Below are 21056 nucleotides of genomic sequence, written 5' to 3'. Positions count from 1 at the left end.
AATTGTTTTTCAGAATAAAGAAACAGAATTAACAAAACAGTTTGATTGTTTCTAACGTGTTTGTTCATTTTTAAGAAGCACGCAAATCCTTGTCACAGCTGTTTTGTTTTTGTGAAAGATTAAAAGATCACGTAGGATTGGTGATTCAGCTGAAGCGTGATGTGCTGTATGCACAGATGTGTGTGTAAAGGGTGAGAGAAGGCAGAAGGAGGCAAGCCACACTAAGCACGTCATGCAAGTCCAGGGAACCTCTGGCCCAGAACGCCTGCCCACGTGTGCCGCGGTCACTCCTCCCCCCACTGCTGCCTCCGAAAGGAGACTCACCCCCCAGGGCCCGGCGCGACTCGCCCCGCTCATGTCTCAGGTATTACCGGCAGAATCCTTCCTGTAGCTTAGTCTCACTCCACAACACATACGTGACACAGCTCTAGACTTTCTGGCGTTTCATATGTTTTTTGTCCCTGACACAGTGATGTCAATTTTCAGGGCTGTCATGCTGCATCAACATGTCTGATACGGTCATTAAATATGAAGTAAAAAATAATCAGATGTGCATTCAAATAATTCAAATGTGCAATGTGTTTTTGTCATTACTGTCACCTGGTAATGTGAGGTTTTTTTAATTAATGTATTATTATTTGCCCCCTGAATGCCCCTGAATGCCCCCTGAATGCCCCTGAATGCCCCCTGAATGCCCCTGAATGCCCCCTGAATGCCCCCGCTGCTCAGTGTGCTCCAGCCTCCATCAGCCAGCACTGCTTCACCATAACGGAGGGGCGAGTGGATCCACACGCTGCCGATTTCCGCACCTTTAAGGATCACCACTGCCTGTGCTGGGAGGCTCTACTGGGGGCTGTGGGCCAGCTGCAGCGTCTTCTGCTGGATTTCGCCGTGCCGCACGCGCGCGTGTGTGGCGAGCGCCTTGCGGTTCTGGTGCAGAGCGGCGAGCTGGACTGGGGCGTGGGCGGCGTGAGCGGCTACGGGGGCGTGGAGCGCCTCCTCTCTGTGCTGGAGAACAGAGACGAGGTGTTGGAGCTGGTGCGGCGCCCAGGACAGCGCTACAGGGGTGAGGGGGGCTGGCGGGCGGCTGCAGTGCGTATCCAGGCCTGCTGGAGGCGCTACCGGACCCGTGCCGCTTACTTGCGCCAGCAAAGGCGCAAGTGGGCAGCCGGAACCATCGCCATCTCCTGGCTGCTGCACGCCCAGCTGGGCCGTGTGAAGAAGAGCCTGCAGGCAACCCGCCTCCGCCACCTGGAGAATTACCGCAGTAGGGCAGAGGTGACACACACACACACACACACACACACACACACACACACACACACACACACACACACACACACACACACACACACACACACACACAGTCAAGCCCACACATACACTTTTTGGTCAGTTTCTTTGTTTTGTTTTTTTGTTAAATGGTTGCTCCTAGTGTGGTTAAACATGAAGTAAAATAATGTGATCTAGGAATAAATAGTAAACTGAAATGCATCTCTACTCTGAACTCTGTAGAGAGCTAAAATTCTGACAGTCACAATAAATCAGGGCTCAGTGTTGATCTGCTGTGCCATGGTTTCAACAAGACTGATACAAATGGAATTTCCACGCAGAGGTACTTGTGCTAGGAGTAATGTGTGTGTGAGGGCCTCACACACCCACACGGCAGGCATCGTCATCTCCGTTTGTCACAGCAGATGTTTTATCCGTGCTGTCATCCCCGTAACATCTTTATGAATGTAGCATGTCTCTTAATTAGCACCCACGAGTTCATTTGTCCTTACCGTCACTTACTGTGAGAACAGACAGGAGCTTGTGTATGTTTCCACCCTCTAAGCAGTCACACTCAGTTAATTAAGCCTTAATCTACCCCTGGCAGAAAGCATTGTGTAACCTGCTAATTGAATTAATAGAGGGAAGATGTTTTCAAGTATGCACTTAGCTGAGGTAATGAATGCAATTTATATTTCTGTAGTCACTTCAGTGCTCAGAGAGAGATGAGTGTGCTTTTTGACGTCCATGTAGCCAGTGTTGAGCCAGTGGGGCTGAATGTGTGTGTGTGTGCGTGTGTGTGCGTGCGTGTGCGTGCGTGTGTGTGTGTGTGTGCGTGTGTGTCCGTGTGTGTGAGTGTGTGTCCGTGTGTGTGTGTGTCTGAGTGTGTGTGAGTGTGTGTTCGTGTGTGTGTGTGTGTGTGAGTGCGTGTGTGTGCGTGTGTGCGTGCGTGTGTGTGCGCGTGTGTGTGCGCGCGTGCGTGTGTGTGCGTGCGTGTGCGTGCGTGCGTGTGTGTGTGCGTGTGTGTGTGTGTGTGTGTGCGCGTGCGTGTGTGTGTGCGTGCGTGTGTGTGTGCGTGTGTGTGTGTGTGTGTGTGTTCGTGAGTGTGTGTCCGTGTGTGTGCGTGTGTGTGCGTGTGTGCGTGCGTGTGTGTGCGTGTGTGTGTGCGTGTGTGTGCGTGCGTGTGTGTGCGTGCGTGTGTGTGCGTGTGTGCGTGCGTGTGTGTGCGTGTGTGTGCGTGTGTGTGCGTGTGTGTGCGTGCGTGCGTGTGTGTGTGTGTGCGTGTGTGTGTGTGTGTGTGTGTGCGTGTGTGTGCGTGCGTGTGTGTGTGTGTGTGTGTGTGTGTGTGTATGTGTGTGTGTGTGTGTGTGTGTGTGTGTGAGTGTGTGTTTCTTGCTTGTTACTACTCATTCTTCTACTGTGGGATGTGGACAGGCTCTTGCAGCCAGCTGGAAGCTCCTTACCACCTCCAGGAGGACCATAATCCACGTGCCCTCATTAGGTGAATCTTCTCCTTCACCCTGAATCCCATTGGTTATATCTAAACTGTATGGAGATGATATAGAATAATAGGGTTTTTTTTTTGCTTAAATTGGTATGCTTGACTGATAGGACCAAGGATCAGACCTGCTTTTGTTTTTGTTATTTATTTATCAGTAGTCAGACTCCAGCAGACACATCTGTGCTGTGACCTGCCCTCAGTGGGTCTGGAAGATAATCAAGTAAAGACTAATAATGGTAATTAGCAGCAGATGGAGTGCTGCATTTACACTGGAGGTGGCTGACCAGAGAGAGCCGTGTGAGCTGGGATCATTAAAAAGTTGAACCCTATTGTTCTTATTGCCACACTCTAATAATTCACACGCATTTAATCATTCGATTATATTTATGTGCTTCAAGGAGAGCAGTCTTTTTCCAGATCTGGATCTGCCTGTCTCACATTAGAGGTATTCATGTGTGTGTGTGTGTGTGTGTGTGTGTGTGTGTGTGTGTGTGTGTGTGTGTGTGTGTGTGTGTGTGTTAGGATACACCCAGCAGCAGCGTCACAGTCTCAGAGAGTTTGGCATTCTGCAGAACACCCAGATGGGCCGTTTATGTGACATTAGAGGTAATCATAACCACAACCTGCAGATGATCACATGAAACACATTATATTATATAACCTTCTGCTGAAGGTTTTAGCACATATACGACTGCGTAGGATCCTTGGCAGTGGTAATGTGAGTGTCACCTCCAGACGAGAACGTGGAGGTGATCTACGTGTGTCCAGTGCAGCTGGGTGAAGACCTGCTCCACTACTACACTCAGCTGCTGGGCCTGCAGGGGGCCGTGCACACCGAGGAGTCCACAGACCCCCCCGCCAGCCCTGCCAGACGCTTCACCATCCTCACGCCAGAGGCACACCAGCACTTCCCAGTAAGCTGCACCACACACACACACACACACACACACACACACACACACACACACACACACACACCACCAAGGATTTTGATCACATACCTTTCAGCCTTCTGAAGTGTGTCTATATTCCACTTTAGCTATCACATTAAGGATGGTTTATTGCAAGCCCTGGGTAGTTTTGCGTAGTTCTCTTTCTGTCCCATAGGGGGTGTCTGAGATGCCTTGCGCTACACAAATGCTTGTTTGTGGATAGGCTGATAGCTAGATTGATAGACAGATTTTTAGAAAGGATGATAGAGAGTATTTTATTGATCCCTAAGGGAAATTGTTTTGTTGAAGCTGCATTCATAGCACATCATGTATCGAGGACATGTATCCAGGACCCCCTTCTGAGTTTAATTCCCCAAACCTTTAGTGATAAAATTTTTTTTTCTTTATGTTTATCTGAGAAGAATGTTGTATCTCTGTTTTTATTAGCATTTTATAGTACTTTTATATACTTATAAAATGTATATAAATAAATAAGGACTTTAGATTAAAAAGTAAATAATTAATGAAATGCAGCTCTGGCTTTTAATCAGGTTAAAGGTTACTTCCTGTTGTTTTAATTGTTTCTGCAAATAATCTGTACATGTAAGAGCTTGTATTACAACGTACAGCATTATTCAATATCTAATACCGGAGGGCTCAGGCCCTGATTAAACAAAGGGCTGCTTAGCAGGCTGCGTCTTGCGTTTGTTCGATCCGATTCCTCATATTTACTGCATATCAATAGCGTGTGAGCAACCCTGCCTGCCTCTGTATCTCAGCCGGCACTGCAGTCTTACTTATTGCCTGCTGTTAGCTTGCAGCGAATTGTGCGGCCACCGGGTTTGTCCTCCCCGCCTTCCACGTATCGACTCCCCAGTTCGCCCGGCGTGTGTAAACTCTGGCAGACGTGTCAGCGGGATGGATCGCTGTTCACCGAGCCTGCCAGCACGGCACGCCAGTGACAGAAGGGAGAACACTGCACGGATCAAATAAATACAGATGTGGAGTAATTAGTGCAGGTCCCAAGGAGGCCATCGCTTAGCACGCGGGAAAATGTGGGTGGGTGGGAGCGTGGAGGTCTGGGGCCTCCCCTCGGCTGTCTTTTATCAATTGAACCTGCCGGAGTACAGGAGAGGTCATGACCCCTCCGGCTGCTCCTAATGGGCCCAGTGTGTGTGTACACACTCATAAATTACATCCAGTAGACAAAAGGACAGAGACAGGAGCAGAAAGGGCCGTTATTAATGCACACGGAGAGATGGGAGGTGGCAAACACAAACAGAATGTATATCGTGTGTTTGATGACATTTATCACAGCGTTTTTGTCACATGAATATAGAATTATATATGTTTATGAGTGCTGATTGTTGCTCTAAGAATATTTTGTCAGGATTTATCCTGACAGAGAGAGAGAGAGAGAGAGAGAGAGAGAGAGACCTGAGCACCTAGTCGGACGCCATGTCTGTGTTCCAGAGCCACCACATGTGTGCGTCCACCCTGCTGAAGTACAGCCCGTGCGCTCTGCGGCGCATCAGGGCCCTGACCCTGGGGAAGCGTGCCTACCTGGTGGGCGGGGTCCCCCACGTGGACGACCTGGCCGTGGCGGACGAGCTGGGCGTGCCCCTGCTGGGCCCAGAACCTGCTGTGGCCCAACTCTACGGCACAAAGTCTGGAGCCCGGAGGATCTTTAGTAGTGCTGGGGTTGCCGTGCCGCCTGGGCGTGGGGATGTATACACACTGCAGCAGGTCTGTTTCACACACACACACACACACACACACACACACACACACACACACACACACACACACACACACACACACACACACACACACACACACACACGACCTTGCAGCCTGTGTGTGGCACCACTGCGGTTTCTTTCCCCCCGTTTCAGCTACAAGAGTGTCTGGCCCAGCTGATGACGGACCATTTGGAGGTGCAGCGCTGGCTCTTCAAGCTGGACGGCGAGTTCGCCTCACGCGGAGCGGCCTACTGCGACGTCTGTCACGTCAGCGCCCGGCCGTGGGCCCTGCAGCAGTACCGGCGTCATGGGCCACAGCGCTGGACACTGGCCTGGGCTCAGGTGACGCCCCCTTGTGTTTATTCTGGGCCACTGCGGGTCCGTGCACGTGCGGCTTTACAGATAGTGACATCAGTTCAAAGTGTAATCCGTATGTATTATTAGTGGTATTATTATTCATTTGGTTGTTTTGGTTGGTTGTTTCCCTGCTATTAGTTTTGTATGTTTTTTATAGTTTTTCATGTTTTAACATTTATACTCTTATCTAACTAGTGTGCCCATGAATGGTAACCAAAGCCACATTGTAATGCCACTTTAACTGTATATGGGCTGTCTAAAGACAGCTTGTAAACTTAATCAGTGTAAAATAAACAGTGAGTCATAGGGGATTGTAGATTGAGCACATTGGCTCAGCAGCTCCACATTGATTGGTTATGCCTGTAATACCACATCACGCCCTTGGCTTCTGCTCTTTATCCCTCATAGGCTTATAATTGAGCTTTTGATTTTCTGTCACGCATTAATTACCGCATTTTGCCATTAATCCGTAAGCTTTGTGTAAACTAATTATGAGGTTATCGTCATATGGGCTGTGAATAAACTGACCCTGGCTTCTTTTTTCTTTTTTTTTGAAGTCCACCTTTTCTCTTCATGCCCGTGTCCCAGGGCCGGGAGAGGGCCTAGCCCCCTGCCTACCAGCAATTAGCTCGCTCCCTAATTCACATGGAGGCTGAGTGTGGGCCTGTAATTGTGGCGGTGCTGGCGCTGTTAATTACAGGGGTAAGCGGTTGAGTCCCAGCCAAGCTCCATTATGGCAAAAGCAAGTAAAGGTTTAGGGGGAGTAAAGGGGGGGGGGGGGGGGCTCTTCACCAGCTGGGGTCCCTGAGAGAGGCGAGGGACCTGGGGCCTGATGAACTAGCCCTGCACCCTTAGGGCTCCGGGGCCATATGGAAGCCAGCACTGGCCTTTATTCCACCACTCCAGCCTTTTAATCAATGGCAAGCCCCGCTAACAGCACTGAGAGTGCACGGCTTACTCCAGCACGGATTACTCCATTTTCTACAGATCTGGGTGCATTCAGCACCGACGATCCGCTAGTTCTGATTTAAGTGCTTCTCACACTGGGAACATGAGTTCTTCTGAGTGCGAGCAGTTATGTTTATGTCTGAGGTCATTTGCATGCTGTTTGTGACAGAACTCTTGTTCGTCTTCATTTTATCTTTATGACTGTAAGATGATAAACTTTAACAGCAAACGCTAAAAATATTACGATCCCACATTATCAGTCTAATTTTTTAATTGAGAGGGTGTTTCGTGAAATAACGGGCAGATCTTGCCGTCTGTTCCGCCTGTGATTGGATTAAGGACGTCTGCTCAAACAGTCGCTTGTGCTCACATATACTGAAGGCACAGAACTCCAACCTGATTTTCTTCAGATGCAGTTGCCAAAGCACAGTGACTCAAGCTCAGCTCTGTTCTCTATGCCAGTAACTGTAAGTTATGTATCAAATGTTTCTACATGCTGTCTATGGTCTCTAGGGGAACGGTTGTTTTTGTGCTGTAGACTCTGTTCTCCGGCCTGTCAGGCTTTGGCTGTGAAGAGCCGTGTGAACGCCGCCCGCAACTCACCAGGCTGTGTGCATATTGTTTAATTATTGATTGTGCTCGGATCCTTTTAATGCGTGCGGAATAACAGATACCGGAGCCCATGTGGTCCTTTATAAGAACAGGCAGCCGTAGTCACCCCAAGGCAAGTTGACGTGCAAGCCCTCAGGGGGCAGAATGAAAGATTTGTATCTTTTAGGAGGGGTACGTGGGAGGCCCACAGCCTAGGGCTCAGTCCCCAGCCTGGGGAGACCCTCTGAGCACTCAGGCCATTCAGAAATGTGTGGATCTCACCCCATTCAACGGCTGGGTGCCCCCATACATACTATACATTACGCATTACAGACTCACACATACTGCCAGCACATGGGTCATTACACACGATGGGAAATTATACTTAATAGCATCAACAGATGGACAGTCTTTCTGCTTGTTGTTTTATTTAGCTCGTGTGGAAATAAAGCTCAGGAAACATTTGAGTTTTTCAACTTTTTGAGGTACGTTCGATTTGAGAAATACTGCCAGAATGACCTTCATTCACACTCATTTGTTTTCGTTCAGATCGAGACATATCAAAAAGGGTTGTGGAGCCCTTTGTAGAGTTTGTAGAGCTTTATGGTTTAATGAGTTTATTAGAGAGTCTATGTTGATGTTTCTAGCTGTCATGTTATTTGGCTTTGAAAACTTTAACCCAAAGCAGCAGCTGTTTAAGAGTTCACAGTAAAGAAAAAAAATAACATGAATAATAAAATGGATCAACACATATCCTCTCTGCTGTTGTGGACTATCCTATAAACTAAAATGTCCCCAGGAAATATTTTGCTCTGTAGTAGAGAGATCAAACAGCAATCGGAGACCCTATATCTATTTTACTTATTTATTGTCTGATCACTCATCTTTATGTGGAAGCCAAGTCTCCAATCCCCTCACTCAGCCTGCAGTTTAAGTCCATATAACGAATGGCAAAACATTCCTCTCGCACGCTCTTCCATGCTACCCTGCTGTTCGTGTGCAAGTGCATTGGCAAATTCTGCGAGTGTGCGTGCTCGGTGGGGCCGAGCGAGGGGCCGCTTCCTCACACTTTTTACCGCTCCATTGTGTGCTTTATGGCTTGTGTCGGGGCGAAATCACTGTGCAGCGATTGACCCTGGTTCTTACAGTAGTTGAATATGATGATGGCTGTTTCATGACTGGAATACCAAACTGCTCATCTGCCCTCTTCACACAGCCACTCACAAGTTACTTGCGACACGTTTTTATTTTAGGACATAATGTAAAAGAACGTATGGAGGAAGACGCTTGCATAATTTGCGCCCTCTCGTTATTTCATAGTAGAAGTCTTGCTGCAGCCTCGTGCAGCCGGCAGGACTTAATGAGAAATGTTGAGCCTTTAAAGTGAGCAGGAGTGAAGTGTTCTTCACTCTGGGGAGGAGGCATCTTCCACACCTCCTCCTCCGTCTGCATGCGCACCATGCACAGCTTGTGTTTGTGTGTTTCATTTCACTTAAGTGTCCTCTCACATTAGAGAGCGCTAGTAAACAACGGGTCTTAACAGCCACGCACGCAAAGTCAAACCGTGCAATTAACAACATAATCAAGTAGCAAAGCTTCTATGGCCTTTTCCAGTTACTGAAACAAGAGCAGCATTGATCAGTGACCGTCCCTGATTGATCGGCTCATTGATCAGCTTGCATAGGTATTTATCTGCCCGCTCGTGATTGTTGTTATTGGGGGGCCGGTGCAGTCAGAGCACAGTCAGTATTATCTTTACTTAAAGCCATTAGGCTACTGTGATACCCTGGTACCAGCCCGTCAGTCAGCTCCTCCCCACACACACACACACACACACACACACACACACACACACACACACACACACACACCCACACACCCCCCCCCCCCCCCACACACACACACACACACACACACACACACCCACCCACCCACACACACACACACACACACTTTATCAAGAATAATTACACTATATAAGCTAATGCTTTTACACTTGACTTCTATTAAGATATTAAGGTCAGAAACATATTAAATACAGATACATTGAATAGGGAAGTATGAAATATCTAGTAGCTCTTCTCTGCTGATGTTTTTGCTGCATTTTCCTCTCTCTCATCAAACAGGAAGCGGTGCTCATAAAGTTCCTGGAGGCAGTTCCTGCTCTGCTGGAATCCCATGCCAAGCCTTTCGACACATCCTGCTACCCAACCTGGGCCTGTTTCCTGGAGCACTTCCTCCGAAAAGGTGCGCACTTGCTCTACCTGTCGCCCTCAATCACGCATCTGATCGCCATGAAAGGGACATGATTGGTATGACCAGTGCCTGCCGGTGTTATTCATTCTCCCTGTCTCTCCTTCCCTCTCTCAGGTGGCGTGATTGAGGCGTACCCCCCCTCAGACAGCGTGACCAGTCTGACGGTGGACCTGCTGGTGGAGCCGGGGGGAGAAGTGCGGACCCTGTCCTGTGGGGACCAGCTGCTCGGGCCTGGTTCTCTGCAAGTGGCAGGCTGCTCCATACCCCAGACCTCCGTGTGCCCCGATGCCCTCCACTCCATCTGCATGCGTGTGGGCCGAGCCTGTCAGCAGAGGCAAATCTTGGGCCACCTCTCCGTGGACCTGGTCACCTTCCTACAGCCCGAGACTCTGGAACAGCAGGTCAGAGGTCACGACTGGACCGCTGTCAGACATGCTCAGTGCGGCTTGTTTTGTCACTTCACGCTCCTGTGGAATTGGTTAGATGAGCTTAGCTTGGGTTAAGTCAGATGAAGCTTGCGGACGTATCAGCTAATAATTTAAACAAATATCATAATGGTGTTGGTAATGGAACCTTTTACAGTGATGGTTATGCCCTTTAGCCTTTTTTAAAAGACAGATGTGTTTAACAGAGCTCCAGACTCAACCCAAGTCAGGTAACACCCCACTCTGTCAATCCTTCCGTCGAACACGAGAGCACTCAGAGTTAGATGGAGTCATCAGTGTCAACACTTTTACAGCTTGGAGGAAACAAAGCCATAACCAGGAGCTGTTGAGATGGGATCAGACATGGGGCTCTGTGCGGTTAGAGGGTGTAACACTTTACTGCCACTCAGACTCTCGCCTCACTGCCGCGACCGCTCAATTCGCTGTATTAGGAAGGGGATGTTATTGGGTAGATGGATTGCTCACGGTGGGTTCCCTTGGGAACTGTGAAGAGAGAGAGAGTGACCAAAGGAGAGAGGGGCTAATGTGGCAAAAGGCCATCTAATAAACTGTCAGGTCTTATTGTGTCAATAAACTAATTCCCCATTTAAGGTCTTGGCCTCTGACCCTGCAACACCCCAACCATGTGCTGGTTTGTGTCTTGGCGACCAGGAGGTGTGGCTATAGTGGCACTTCATCAAACACAGAGTGCTCTGGCCTTCTCTGGGGCTATCTTGCAGTATTTTCTGTGGTTTTAAGTGTCACAGAATGATAGTTCTAGTCAGGTTTAATTCTAAAGGAGGCTGTTTTTTTCTCCTTAAAAGTCACACACACCCACACACATGTGCATACACATGCACACACGTTTGATAAGCAGTTTTGATTAGTTTGACTGTATGATTCGCTGCTTTTGGAGTTACTTTAAATGGACACCAAAAATCTTAATGTGGCCATAATGTGTTCATTTAGCATAGTGTAAGAGTGCTCCAGTGCAGCTAAAGGTCTGACTGAGATTTTGTGAGGGACTCTGGGGTTCCACATAGAGAGAGAGAGAGAGCTACAGGATGCTAACTTGAGTTAGCATCCTGTCCAGTGTCAAGCTGCTCTTTGTCTTGTAGTCTTATCAAAGCAGATGAAATAAAGAGAAACATTATCAGGGATCCATAGAGCCACATAGACGAGAGTCAGAATGATGTGTGTGAAGTGGAGAAAAATAATGTAAATGGTAAATGTCAAATCATAAATCCTGCTTTGACTGCCCCTAAAAAGGCAGAATAATAAATCGTAGTACACTAGAATGTGAACAGTACGACCAGCGTGAGGATGAGGAGGAAGAATGAATCCCTCCATGTCCCAGAGAATCAGCCACCGTTCAGGTCCTCAGGTCCTTGCTAGGTGTCTTCAGGCCTTGCTTTATATGGTGCTTTTCAAAAATGGACCATATAAATGGTCCTTAGCCAAAATTCCGCTGTACATGTTTCATTTAGTCTATTGTTAATATTTACAATTTTTTATGTAATCAGTCCAAATTATCTGGATTTTTCTTCAGATTGTATTTGTATTATTTACTGATATCAGCTCGGATTTGCATGCATCCATACATATTTACACCAAGTAATAAGTGAATTAATCATTTATCTGCTGATAATCTCTGCAGTTTCCAAATGCTGATTTATCTAGTCTCATTGTTCCTTGCTTAAGTTGGGCCAACCTCCATGGCCACTAGAGGGCGCAGTTATGCGCTGTCATTGTAATTGTCTACACTGAAAATGGGGGCTCCAGTCAAAAGCCTGTTTCCCGCTCCTAAATGTCTGCGAGCTCTGTTGAGCCGGGGGAGGCTGGCTGTTTGAGCACTGAGGCAGCGGTGTGTGCACTGCCCTTCCAGAGCCGCCGTGGTGCCGAAGACTCTTGATCGGATCTCGTTCAGTGTAAAAGGCATCAGAGCCTGTAAACAGCAGCTTAGACTGAAGATGTTCACTCAGTGCTGCTGAATCCCAGACCCCCCTGGAGATGCTACAGTGGCACTGTAACTTGCTACAGATGCTACAGTGGCACTGGGGGGACAGACAGACAGACAGACAGACAGACAGACAGGTCAAACGCAATGCAATATTACATGTGTGTGTGTATATATATATATATATATATATATATATATATATATATATATATATATATATATATATATATATATCATTGTTATTATTATTATTATTATTATTATTATTATTATTATATTCAACCTCAACATTTGTCAATTTGTAATTGAACTGTATATGAAACTGAAAGCATTTTTTTACTTATTAACTGGATTTATTTAATATGATCAGCTTGCTAAATACCCAAATGTCTCTCAAAATGCAAATAGCCAGTAATGGCCAGAGCAGACCCGTGTGTTTGGACATCAGCTTAGATTCAAACCTGTTGCTGAAGCTGCTGTGGTTTTTATGTCTGTGTTTTGTAAGGGGGGGGGGGGGGGGGGGGTTTGGAGGGAGGGTCGCATGTGTTTGCCCTTGTAGACCCCCTCACATTGTATGCACAGAGAGGCTCAGCTGCAGGATTACAGCTTTTAATGAAAGCAGAAGCGCTATAGAAAACAGGTACAAGCCGGGCGTATATATCAGGCGCTTTTGTGCAGGCTGACAATGAGGTAGGCCCAGGTGATTCTTACTGACTGGCTAAATGGCTCTCTGGAGCCTGGCCCATCACACAAACCCCAGTATTAACTCTGGACAAGAGACATGCCTAGATCAATTCAGAACAAAATTCGTTTGAGCTCGCCTGCTGACCCAGGTCTGTGCTCTACAGTAGTCCCACGCTGGACTAGGACCTTAATGTGGGTCCGCCGTGCATCACTTTGTACTGAACAGATTACACACACTTCCACCAAGACTCTTCATATTTGTTTGATTTATTTAAAAACGTTAACGAGGATGCTCTGTGTCATACATGCGAAGCAGCACTTTTACAAAGCAGACGCTGCCTGCACTCATCTACACAGCATGGCTCAAGGACGTAGATTTGGGCTGAATATCTTGTGTGTGTGGTAGGGGACGTGAGGGGACGTGAGGGGACAGGTGGCGAGACACACGTTTCTATAGGAGTTCATTTAAGCACGTCCTTCTTCCTCTGCTGTGTGGAAGTGCTGCTTTTAACAGCAGCATTATGATGAAAGTACGTCCTGGCTGTTTTGTGCATGTAATTATACGTACTTGCCTGTTTTAAGACAGCACTTCAGTGCATTCTGTGTTTGTCACATATGTCTACAGACATACATTGAGCTAAATCTGAAGTGAGGCACAAATGAAAATGGTGTTTCAAATCTAGAAACAACGGCAGCATTATAATATAGTAGTAACGTAACATTAATGTACATTTACATTTACACGTACATGGTTCCACATCAGTCGTGTTTTCTGGAATCTAATGTGTTTTACAACAACTGGTACTTAAGACAAAGCGACACATCCATTTACAAAAAGAAAACATACAAAAACTGATCACATTGTTTTTCTCACATCTTCCTACTCTAGTTTCCTCCAGTAGACAATTGAAGCACAGGCTTCAGTTTGGGTTTAGGCCTGGGCACGTGGTGGCCCGGAGAACGCCGGCCTGCCCCGGCCAGCCCCGGCCAGCCCCGATTAAAGGCGCCGAAGGCCCAGTTCAGCCGCCATTTGCATTTGTTGGCAGGAGCGTTTAGCTTGACAAATAGAGACGGCGGGAGAGGCTGCCAACTGCCACTTAGTTATTAACAACTCTTTCACTGGTGATTTATTTCCCACTGTTTGAAGAGGGGCACAGCTATTAGATTATTATCAGGGAAAATTAGCCCTGTTTAAGCATAAGGCCACAACGGGGCTTGACCCCTTAATATCCTTATAATGACGCCATTAACCATACAGATGTAGAGCAGGCGGGCCGTCAGGCGGCAGACGCACTGTTCTGTAGTCTGGGGCCAGACTCTCTCTCCCTCTGCCCCGCTCGTCCTCCCTCACTCATGCACATACGCTCGACGGGATCTGTTTATTAAACAACTATTTCACGAGTCTTCGTCATTAACATTGGTTTTCCCTTCCTTTTCTCACTGTGTATGATTATTTATTTTAGGAATGAAACGACCTGCAGTGTTCATTAATATGGACCTGACTCCTTAGTTAGCAAATGTTGCTGGTTTATCTAAACTTTCTCTCAGGAATGACAGTAGTGAAAAACTATTATTGTTTTATTATTATTATGTGATTAAAAATTCATTTATGTGTATGTACCAAGTAAAGGCGAAATTATTTGTACCATTATGGCTGTTTTCAGGCAGTTATAACGATAATGTGTGTGTGTGTGTGTGTGTGTGTGTGTGTGTGTGTGTGTGTGTGTGTGTGTGTGTGTGTGTGTGTGTATGTGTGGATCTTTGTGTCTGTCTAGGTGTGGGCTGTTGATCTGGACCTAGGCTACAGTAACCAGCTGGCCCTGACCCAGCTGACGCTGCTTATGACAGGGGGGACGCTGGACTGCCGTACGTCTCGTCTGGAGGTCCCTCCAGTCAGAGATAACAAGCCTGCCGCGCGCCACAGAGCATCCAAGGCCAACACTGTACCTCTGCAATCCTGTCACCTATTCTGCATTCACCATCTAACACCATCTAACATGCGTTACGCTTTACAGAACATTTCAGAAATATTCTAGACTAACACTTATATCATACAGGCAGGTAAGCAATAGACCAAAACTATAACTGTACCTCCCAAAGTCCCAGCTGTGTATATATGTCCATTTACAGTTGGCCTTAGTATACAGAGTCAACACTAGCTGAACTTGTGGGAAGAGTATAGGTCTCTATACTGTTTGAATTGTTAAACATGACAAACTGGCAGCAGGATGTTATTGCCCAGTGTGCGTGGCCAATGAGTGGCCTAGAGAGCAATAACAGTCCTCTCAACAGGATATTATCTCAATACATCACTGCGTCTATAAAGATTGATCAGCCAAAGGTTTGTTGTTTTATTTTTGTTAAATACAAGTAAACGCTGTAATTACGCTTCGGACCTGATTGGTGTTTAGATGCTGAATTCATTATCATTTTGATAGATGAGCCTAAATAATCAAGCCATTAATAATTCATACAGCATTCATTATGCATGTGTATGCATGCCTAAGCACCTCATCAACCTGATGCCGGACCCCTAAACAATGGACTTCCTTTATTAGTGGCAAACCTGAGTTTACGCTTGTTAATCTGCGACTTGTATTATTTTATCAAACATTCATTTAGGGTGTGTGGGGAGATCAGTAGGCAGTGCATCTCCTGCCCTGCTCGTCCTTAATGGCTCTAGCCGTGGCCATTATTTGGGGCCTGAATATTACAAACACAATTAAGTCCCCGCTGGAAAGACATTTTATTGTAGGGCTACAGACAGTGTCTTTGACAGCTTAAATCGCAGCTCTGTTGGAGAGAGTCCCTGGGCCTCCCCAGAACGCAGGGGGGACTGAGCTGCTCATGCCGTACCTCTGTCAGGAAGACTATGCTTCACACTGGCTCAGGGTCCTCAGAGTCCTGCCACTTCCAACTAATCAGCTCCTGTAGCGTGCTTTCAGACACATCCTTTACCTGCTCTTGCTGTGAGCGTGGCTGGATTTCAGAGGACACCTCTCCGCCCTCTGTTGGGGTTTAGCCTAACAATCCAGGACTCACTCTCCCAAATGCAGATACCCACAGACCAACACTTTGTCCATTTGTGAGCTCTAGAACTTCTGTTGGTTTGCTTTCTGTAGTATCTGTTAACCCCACTCGCACAAACCCTCAAGTTAATTCATCGTTCTAAATTGGGGCCAGGGCCAAATTAACAGCTCAAGCAAACAAACTAGAGTAAGAGAGAACAGCAGCAGTAATGCAACACTCTACCTGCGTGTGTCTTCCCAGCCAGCACCAGTCACCTGCCGCTTTGCAGTGATGAGCAGCCGGCTCATTCACACCAACCTCTCCATGGTTCACTACAGCGTCTTCTTTCAGATGTGCGAGGCACAGGGCATAGGCTTTGACATCAAGGTAAAATCTCTCTGCTCTTTTGTTGAATAGAACCACCTAACTACCCAAGACTTTCCCTCCCACGCGGCCTGCGCGGCTCCTGAGAAACATACCGTGACTCAGTCCTCCGCGTGGGCACTACAGCCCTCGTCTCATCTGCTTTTCATAGACACTGTATACCACCGTCCAATTTCAGTTCCACCGTATGATTAGAAATGAAATGCATGTTTAGGTGCACTCACTCAGTGGCATCCTGGATTTCAGGCAAGGCAAGGTTCTCTGTTCACCCTTCAAGACAGTGCAGAGAGGAGCAGCCTTGGCATGGTGTAAGTTCTCCCAAAAAATATGCTGGCACACATGCTGTCTTCATCTCTTCTGCTTTCTTCTACTTTCTTTAAGCCTGAGAGCTCTCATTAAGCTCCCAGCAGTCAAACCAGGTGATTTTGTTTCTGCCTCTGATGGCGGCAGTGGAAGGGAATCATTAGCAAGCTCGTTTGTCTCTGCGTCTCGTTAACAGAACAATCTCACCAGATCTCCAGGGAGCGCTGCTGACCTTTGCTCGCAACCTGTCTGTCATTCATCAAGAAATATCATCCCCAAATATGCAAGGAGAGACCAATTTTAAGGTGCGATGTTAACGACCTAATGATTGCACACTCTTTTCCTTACCTCGTCCCTAAACAAGGTACCTGTTACTAACATCTTTCCCACACCTTAATCACGCATTACACACTGTTCAGTAATGAGCCTGTTGTCTTGACATGGAAGTATTTTTGACTGGAGGTTAAGATCATTGGAGGCATGTTTCAAAAGGATTGATTGGTACAACCAAGCACCAATTTGTGTATATTAACTAAATCACATGGCCTTGGAAATGCTTTACGTCTCAATCAGCTCTGAATGAATGGGGTAGTGTAAGATAATAACTAGACTCTCTCAGCATAGGGAACAATGAGAACTTGATGCTCCTTTACAATATTGTTTCTTAGAACTCTTCAAGCACAAATGGAGACACATCTGTGCTCAAACACACTGAAGACAAAGGATGTCTCCTATTTGTCATAGTACAGCCCAAAACCATACCAAACACACCGATCAAAAAATGAAGGGAACACATGAAACATCACATCTCGGTGAATGAAAGATTCAAGTTGAAAATCTTTACTGATATAAATTGTGTACCAACTGAGAACAAAATGATGTAACATCATTGATGGAAATGCAAATAATCAACGCACAGCAAAAAACAAAGTAAATTTGTTGGATATCGTCACGTCAACTCAGTAGTCACTCAGTAGTGTGTATGGCCCTCATGTGTCTGTTTGCACCCTTGACAACATCTGGGCATGCTCCTGATGACACAGGGGATGGTGTCCTGGGGATCTCCTTCCAGATCTGGGTTAGGGAATCGGTGTAGCGCTACTTGGTGGCATCAGATGCACCAATACGTAAAGTCCAAGAGGAAGGGAGAGTCAGTGGCTTCAGTGACTTCATCATCCAGAAACCTCCTACACACTCTTCCCATACGAGGCCAGGAATTGGCATGCACCAGAAGGAACCCAGCATGATGTCTGACACTGGCTCTAAGGATGTCATGTAGCCAGGTTTTGGTGACCCTCCCTAGACCATCACTGACTCACAGCCAAACTGGTCATACTGGATGACGTTGCAGGCAGCATAACATTCACCACTGCGACTCCAGACTCTTTCACAGCTGTCACACGTGCTCAGTGTGAACCTGCGCTCATCCGTGAAGAGAACGGGGTGGGCCTGCCAGTTCTGGTGTTCTCTGGCAAATACGAGTCCAGCTGCACTTTGTTGGGCCCTCATGTCACACTCACAGAGTCTAACAGTTTCTAACAGTTTGTTCAGAAACATGCACACCAGTAGCCTGCTGGAGATCATTTTGCAGGGCTCTGAGAGTGCTCCTCCTGTTCCTCCTCTCACAAAGGAGCACTTATCTGCCCTGCTGCTGGACTGATGTTCTTCTGCAGCCCTGTCCAGCTCTTCTTGTGTAATGGTCCATGTCCTGGTATCTCTTCCATGTTCTTGAAATTGTGCAGGGAGACACAGCAAACCTTGCAGCAAGATGGACTACCTTGTGCAACCTGAATGGGCTGCAGGAACCACCTCATGTTACTGGTATTGACAAGGCCACTGCAAAAAGCAAAACTACAGTAGAGAAAAATCAGGAAGGATAAGGAGAGAGTAATTGTGCGTGTCAACCATTTGCAAAACCATTCTCTTTGGGAGCTGTCTTGCTGTTGCCTCTCCAGAGCACCTGTTGTCACTTTTATTTGCACTAAAGCAGATGAAATTGATTCACAATCACATATGCTTCTGAACTGGACAGATTGATATCCCTGATGTTTAATTCACTTGGTGCTATACAGTAATGATTAAGTGTTCCCTTGATTTTTCGAGTTTATATGAAATATTTGCACAGCAAATAATACAAAGCTGTCTTTTTAGTAATTAATTTGCAATTGTAACCACGGAATCTTTGAAATGACAGTTGTTTTGGTATAAATACTTGCAGCATAATGTATATGACAATGCAGTTTTAGCTTAATATGTTTTCCAGTTTTTGAAGGTCAAAACAAGAATTTCCCCCTAGAGTACATGTTACAAACTGAAATACACGTGCTGCTGTACCTATTTGTTCTCTCTGATGTCTTTGAATATTTAAGGAACATAATTGTTGATAAACATTTAGGTGCATGCATTTTTATGTTTAGTAATTTATTTTATTTTATTTCACAGGACCTGATGAAGAATATTGAGGAGGTGCTGGGCATGACCATTCAGAATGTTAGAAAAGTTCACATGCAGAAAAATGCAGAGTAGAATAGATCTATTTTCTATACATTTATATTTACATATTAATATCTACATATTTACAGCACATCTTCTCTCTTGCAACACCATATTCATAAATATAATGTCACATACAGTATAACCCCTCTATTTCTATTAAATATGATGGTAAAAATGGCAGACGCCTCATGGTTTAATTAATTACCGTGTAAAGTGATACAACGAATAGCTATGGCTTTATGTTGAAACAGGTCGCTCTTTGGCTAGACGTATATTTATGTGCGATATGGCTTTGGATCGCAATGCGGACCCAGCTAACTTAAGAAAATAAACTTAACGTAGTTCGCTAAAACACGTTTGACAGTAATTAACAACATCTTTGTAATTATGGCGTTAATGTGGATACATTTTAACGGGAACCAAACCGATGAAGTTGTTTCTACTCGGATAGTAGACGTACGTACCGCTGAAGGTTAGCTAAAGACAAGTAGTAGCCTAACTAGCTAAGTAAGCTTTGCTGAGAAAAGAAAAAGAAATGTAAACCATATATGTTGGTGTTCCTAGCTTGTCGTTTTCGCCAAACCTGCAGTCGGTTAACAGGTGAGTGGCTGCATTAGTGAGCCGTTGTTAGCAGGCTAACGTGAGCTCGGCTAGCTGGCTGCTGCGCGTCTTTATGAAATGGCGTCTGTGTTTGCGCAAACCGACACGGTGTCGTTGGCTCCTTTATAACGGGACGAACGAAACGTTCTGTGCTTCGGATGTCATCGATGTTCCTCTCGGGTAGTGCGAGTAAACGACTTTTAACATCTAAGTTTAACTGTTTTGTCATTACTCGTGTATGAAGACCTTGGACACTTTTAAGCTGCTGAAACGATGAAAGAAATTCTGCGGGAAATCCACAAAATTTTTTTGACGCTAATGATCTTCCCACGAACATTTGGGAACAAACGCCCCCGACCTCTAGCTTCAGAGGTGCTAACATGTCACCTTGCACAACGCAGACTTCCACCCTGGACCTCCTTCTGCGTGCGCTACAGTGCTGTGGTCAACGACCAGTTTGGCTTGTCCAACTTCAATTGGAAAGTACAGGGAGTCAACTACCAAATCCTCAGGACGGGCGCTTTCCCCTTCGTCAAGTACCACTGTACCAAAGCACCTCCGCAGAACCTTGACTTTGAAAACAAATTCTTTGGTTTACTGAAAGTCATCAATTTAGGTCAGTCCGGAGAGTGATCTGCAAACTTAAATCTGATTCATCACTACCTGGCAGCAGCAATGTTTGCAGGGTGTATTACTATATACTGAGTTTCTCCTTTCAACCTTCTTATTTCTAGGTATTCCTTGTCTGGCATATGGCCTAGGCTCATGGATGGTGGTCCGGGTAACAGAAACCGTGCAAACTTCTGCAGGCCCTGTAACTGTTTATTTTGCATATAAGGAAGTAGATGGTGCCCAGTATTAATGTTAGACTGCATAATGCAGCCTTAGACACTTGGCACTTTACAACTTCAGTGAGTTGTCTTGTTAGAGTGACATTCATGTTTTGTTCAAGAACAAACATTCATAATGAGGATTTACCGCCATAATAAAGTTTGTTTTTCCAGCTATGTCATGTTTTATATTTTCATGGTGTTTGTTACTAAATCTGAAATGTCATGATGCAGGATATCTTGTGTATAGTCCAGTGAATATTGAAGTAGCATGCAGGTGCTGCAGTCTACTTATTCTCCTGTTTTGTTCGGCTCCCTTGCTAATGCAGATTTTTAAATACTTTCAGTTCATTTATTTAAAGTCAAATTAGTGCTCACTCTCTGTCCAGCATATTGTCAATAGGAAGCAAGAGGGATTGTTGAGAGGACAGGTTTGATAAAATGGTTTTTAATTACCATAGAGTTAATGTGGCCTTCCTTCAGTGGCCCCTCCCAGCCCCTCCCACAGTCACGCTCAGCTTCTTTGATTTCTGATAATGTGCTGTGCTGAGTTGACGCAGCCGTGACTCTATGCTGCAGAGTCGAAGTTTCGCGCTCCCTCTGAGATTGGCTTTGACAAACTGCCATATTGATTCTCTCCACCTCTCAAAGCGTGGTGCTGAACACATTTATCAGAGGCCTTGATTTCCCGGCATCTCTGCCTCCTCTCTTAGTAACAATTAGGCTGAAGTAATAATTTCATGTATTACATGCAAATCAATGGACC

The 21056-nt window shown here is 46.1% G+C and overlaps 2 protein-coding genes across 6 annotated transcripts in view; both read left to right on the top strand.

Annotated features, from left to right (window-relative positions):
* The window catches only part of iqch (IQ motif containing H), a 29396-nt gene extending 10405 nt beyond the window's left edge, over window positions 1–18991 (top strand). For 2 of the 5 annotated variants that reach the window (XM_076992332.1, XM_076992335.1), the window contains exons 8-22: window positions 177–364; window positions 730–1278; window positions 2707–2773; window positions 2929–3009; window positions 3296–3379; window positions 3509–3687; window positions 5179–5451; window positions 5601–5789; window positions 9470–9590; window positions 9714–10000; window positions 14444–14611; window positions 15939–16064; window positions 16308–16369; window positions 16561–16669; window positions 18807–18991. In XM_076992332.1, coding sequence (XP_076848447.1) covers window positions 177–364; window positions 730–1278; window positions 2707–2773; window positions 2929–3009; window positions 3296–3379; window positions 3509–3687; window positions 5179–5451; window positions 5601–5789; window positions 9470–9590; window positions 9714–10000; window positions 14444–14611; window positions 15939–16064; window positions 16308–16369; window positions 16561–16669; window positions 18807–18890 — 2567 coding nt within the window. In that variant the 3' untranslated portion in view covers window positions 18891–18991. Of the gene's footprint in view, window positions 1–176; window positions 365–729; window positions 1279–2706; window positions 2774–2928; window positions 3010–3295; window positions 3380–3508; window positions 3688–5178; window positions 5452–5600; window positions 5790–9469; window positions 9591–9713; window positions 10001–14443; window positions 14612–15938; window positions 16065–16275; window positions 16370–16560; window positions 16670–18806 lie in introns of all 5 variants that reach the window. The other 3 variants (XR_013125577.1, XM_076992333.1, XM_076992334.1) reach the window with 3 other exon arrangements.
* Window positions 18992–19114: 123 nt separating this feature from the next.
* c2h15orf61 (chromosome 2 C15orf61 homolog) lies at window positions 19115–20467 on the top strand. Its single transcript, XM_076992338.1, has 2 exons — window positions 19115–20076; window positions 20195–20467. The coding sequence occupies exons 1-2, from the start codon at window positions 19734–19736 to the stop codon at window positions 20320–20322; spliced, it is 471 nt and encodes a 156-aa protein (XP_076848453.1). The 5' UTR covers window positions 19115–19733; the 3' UTR covers window positions 20323–20467.
* The last annotated feature ends 589 nt before the right edge of the window (window positions 20468–21056 follow it).

Source organism: Brachyhypopomus gauderio, chromosome 2 (genome assembly GCF_052324685.1).
Source record: "Brachyhypopomus gauderio isolate BG-103 chromosome 2, BGAUD_0.2, whole genome shotgun sequence".
NCBI classification, from domain to species: domain Eukaryota; kingdom Metazoa; phylum Chordata; class Actinopteri; order Gymnotiformes; family Hypopomidae; genus Brachyhypopomus; species Brachyhypopomus gauderio.
This window is presented reverse-complemented; position numbering and strand designations above follow the sequence as displayed.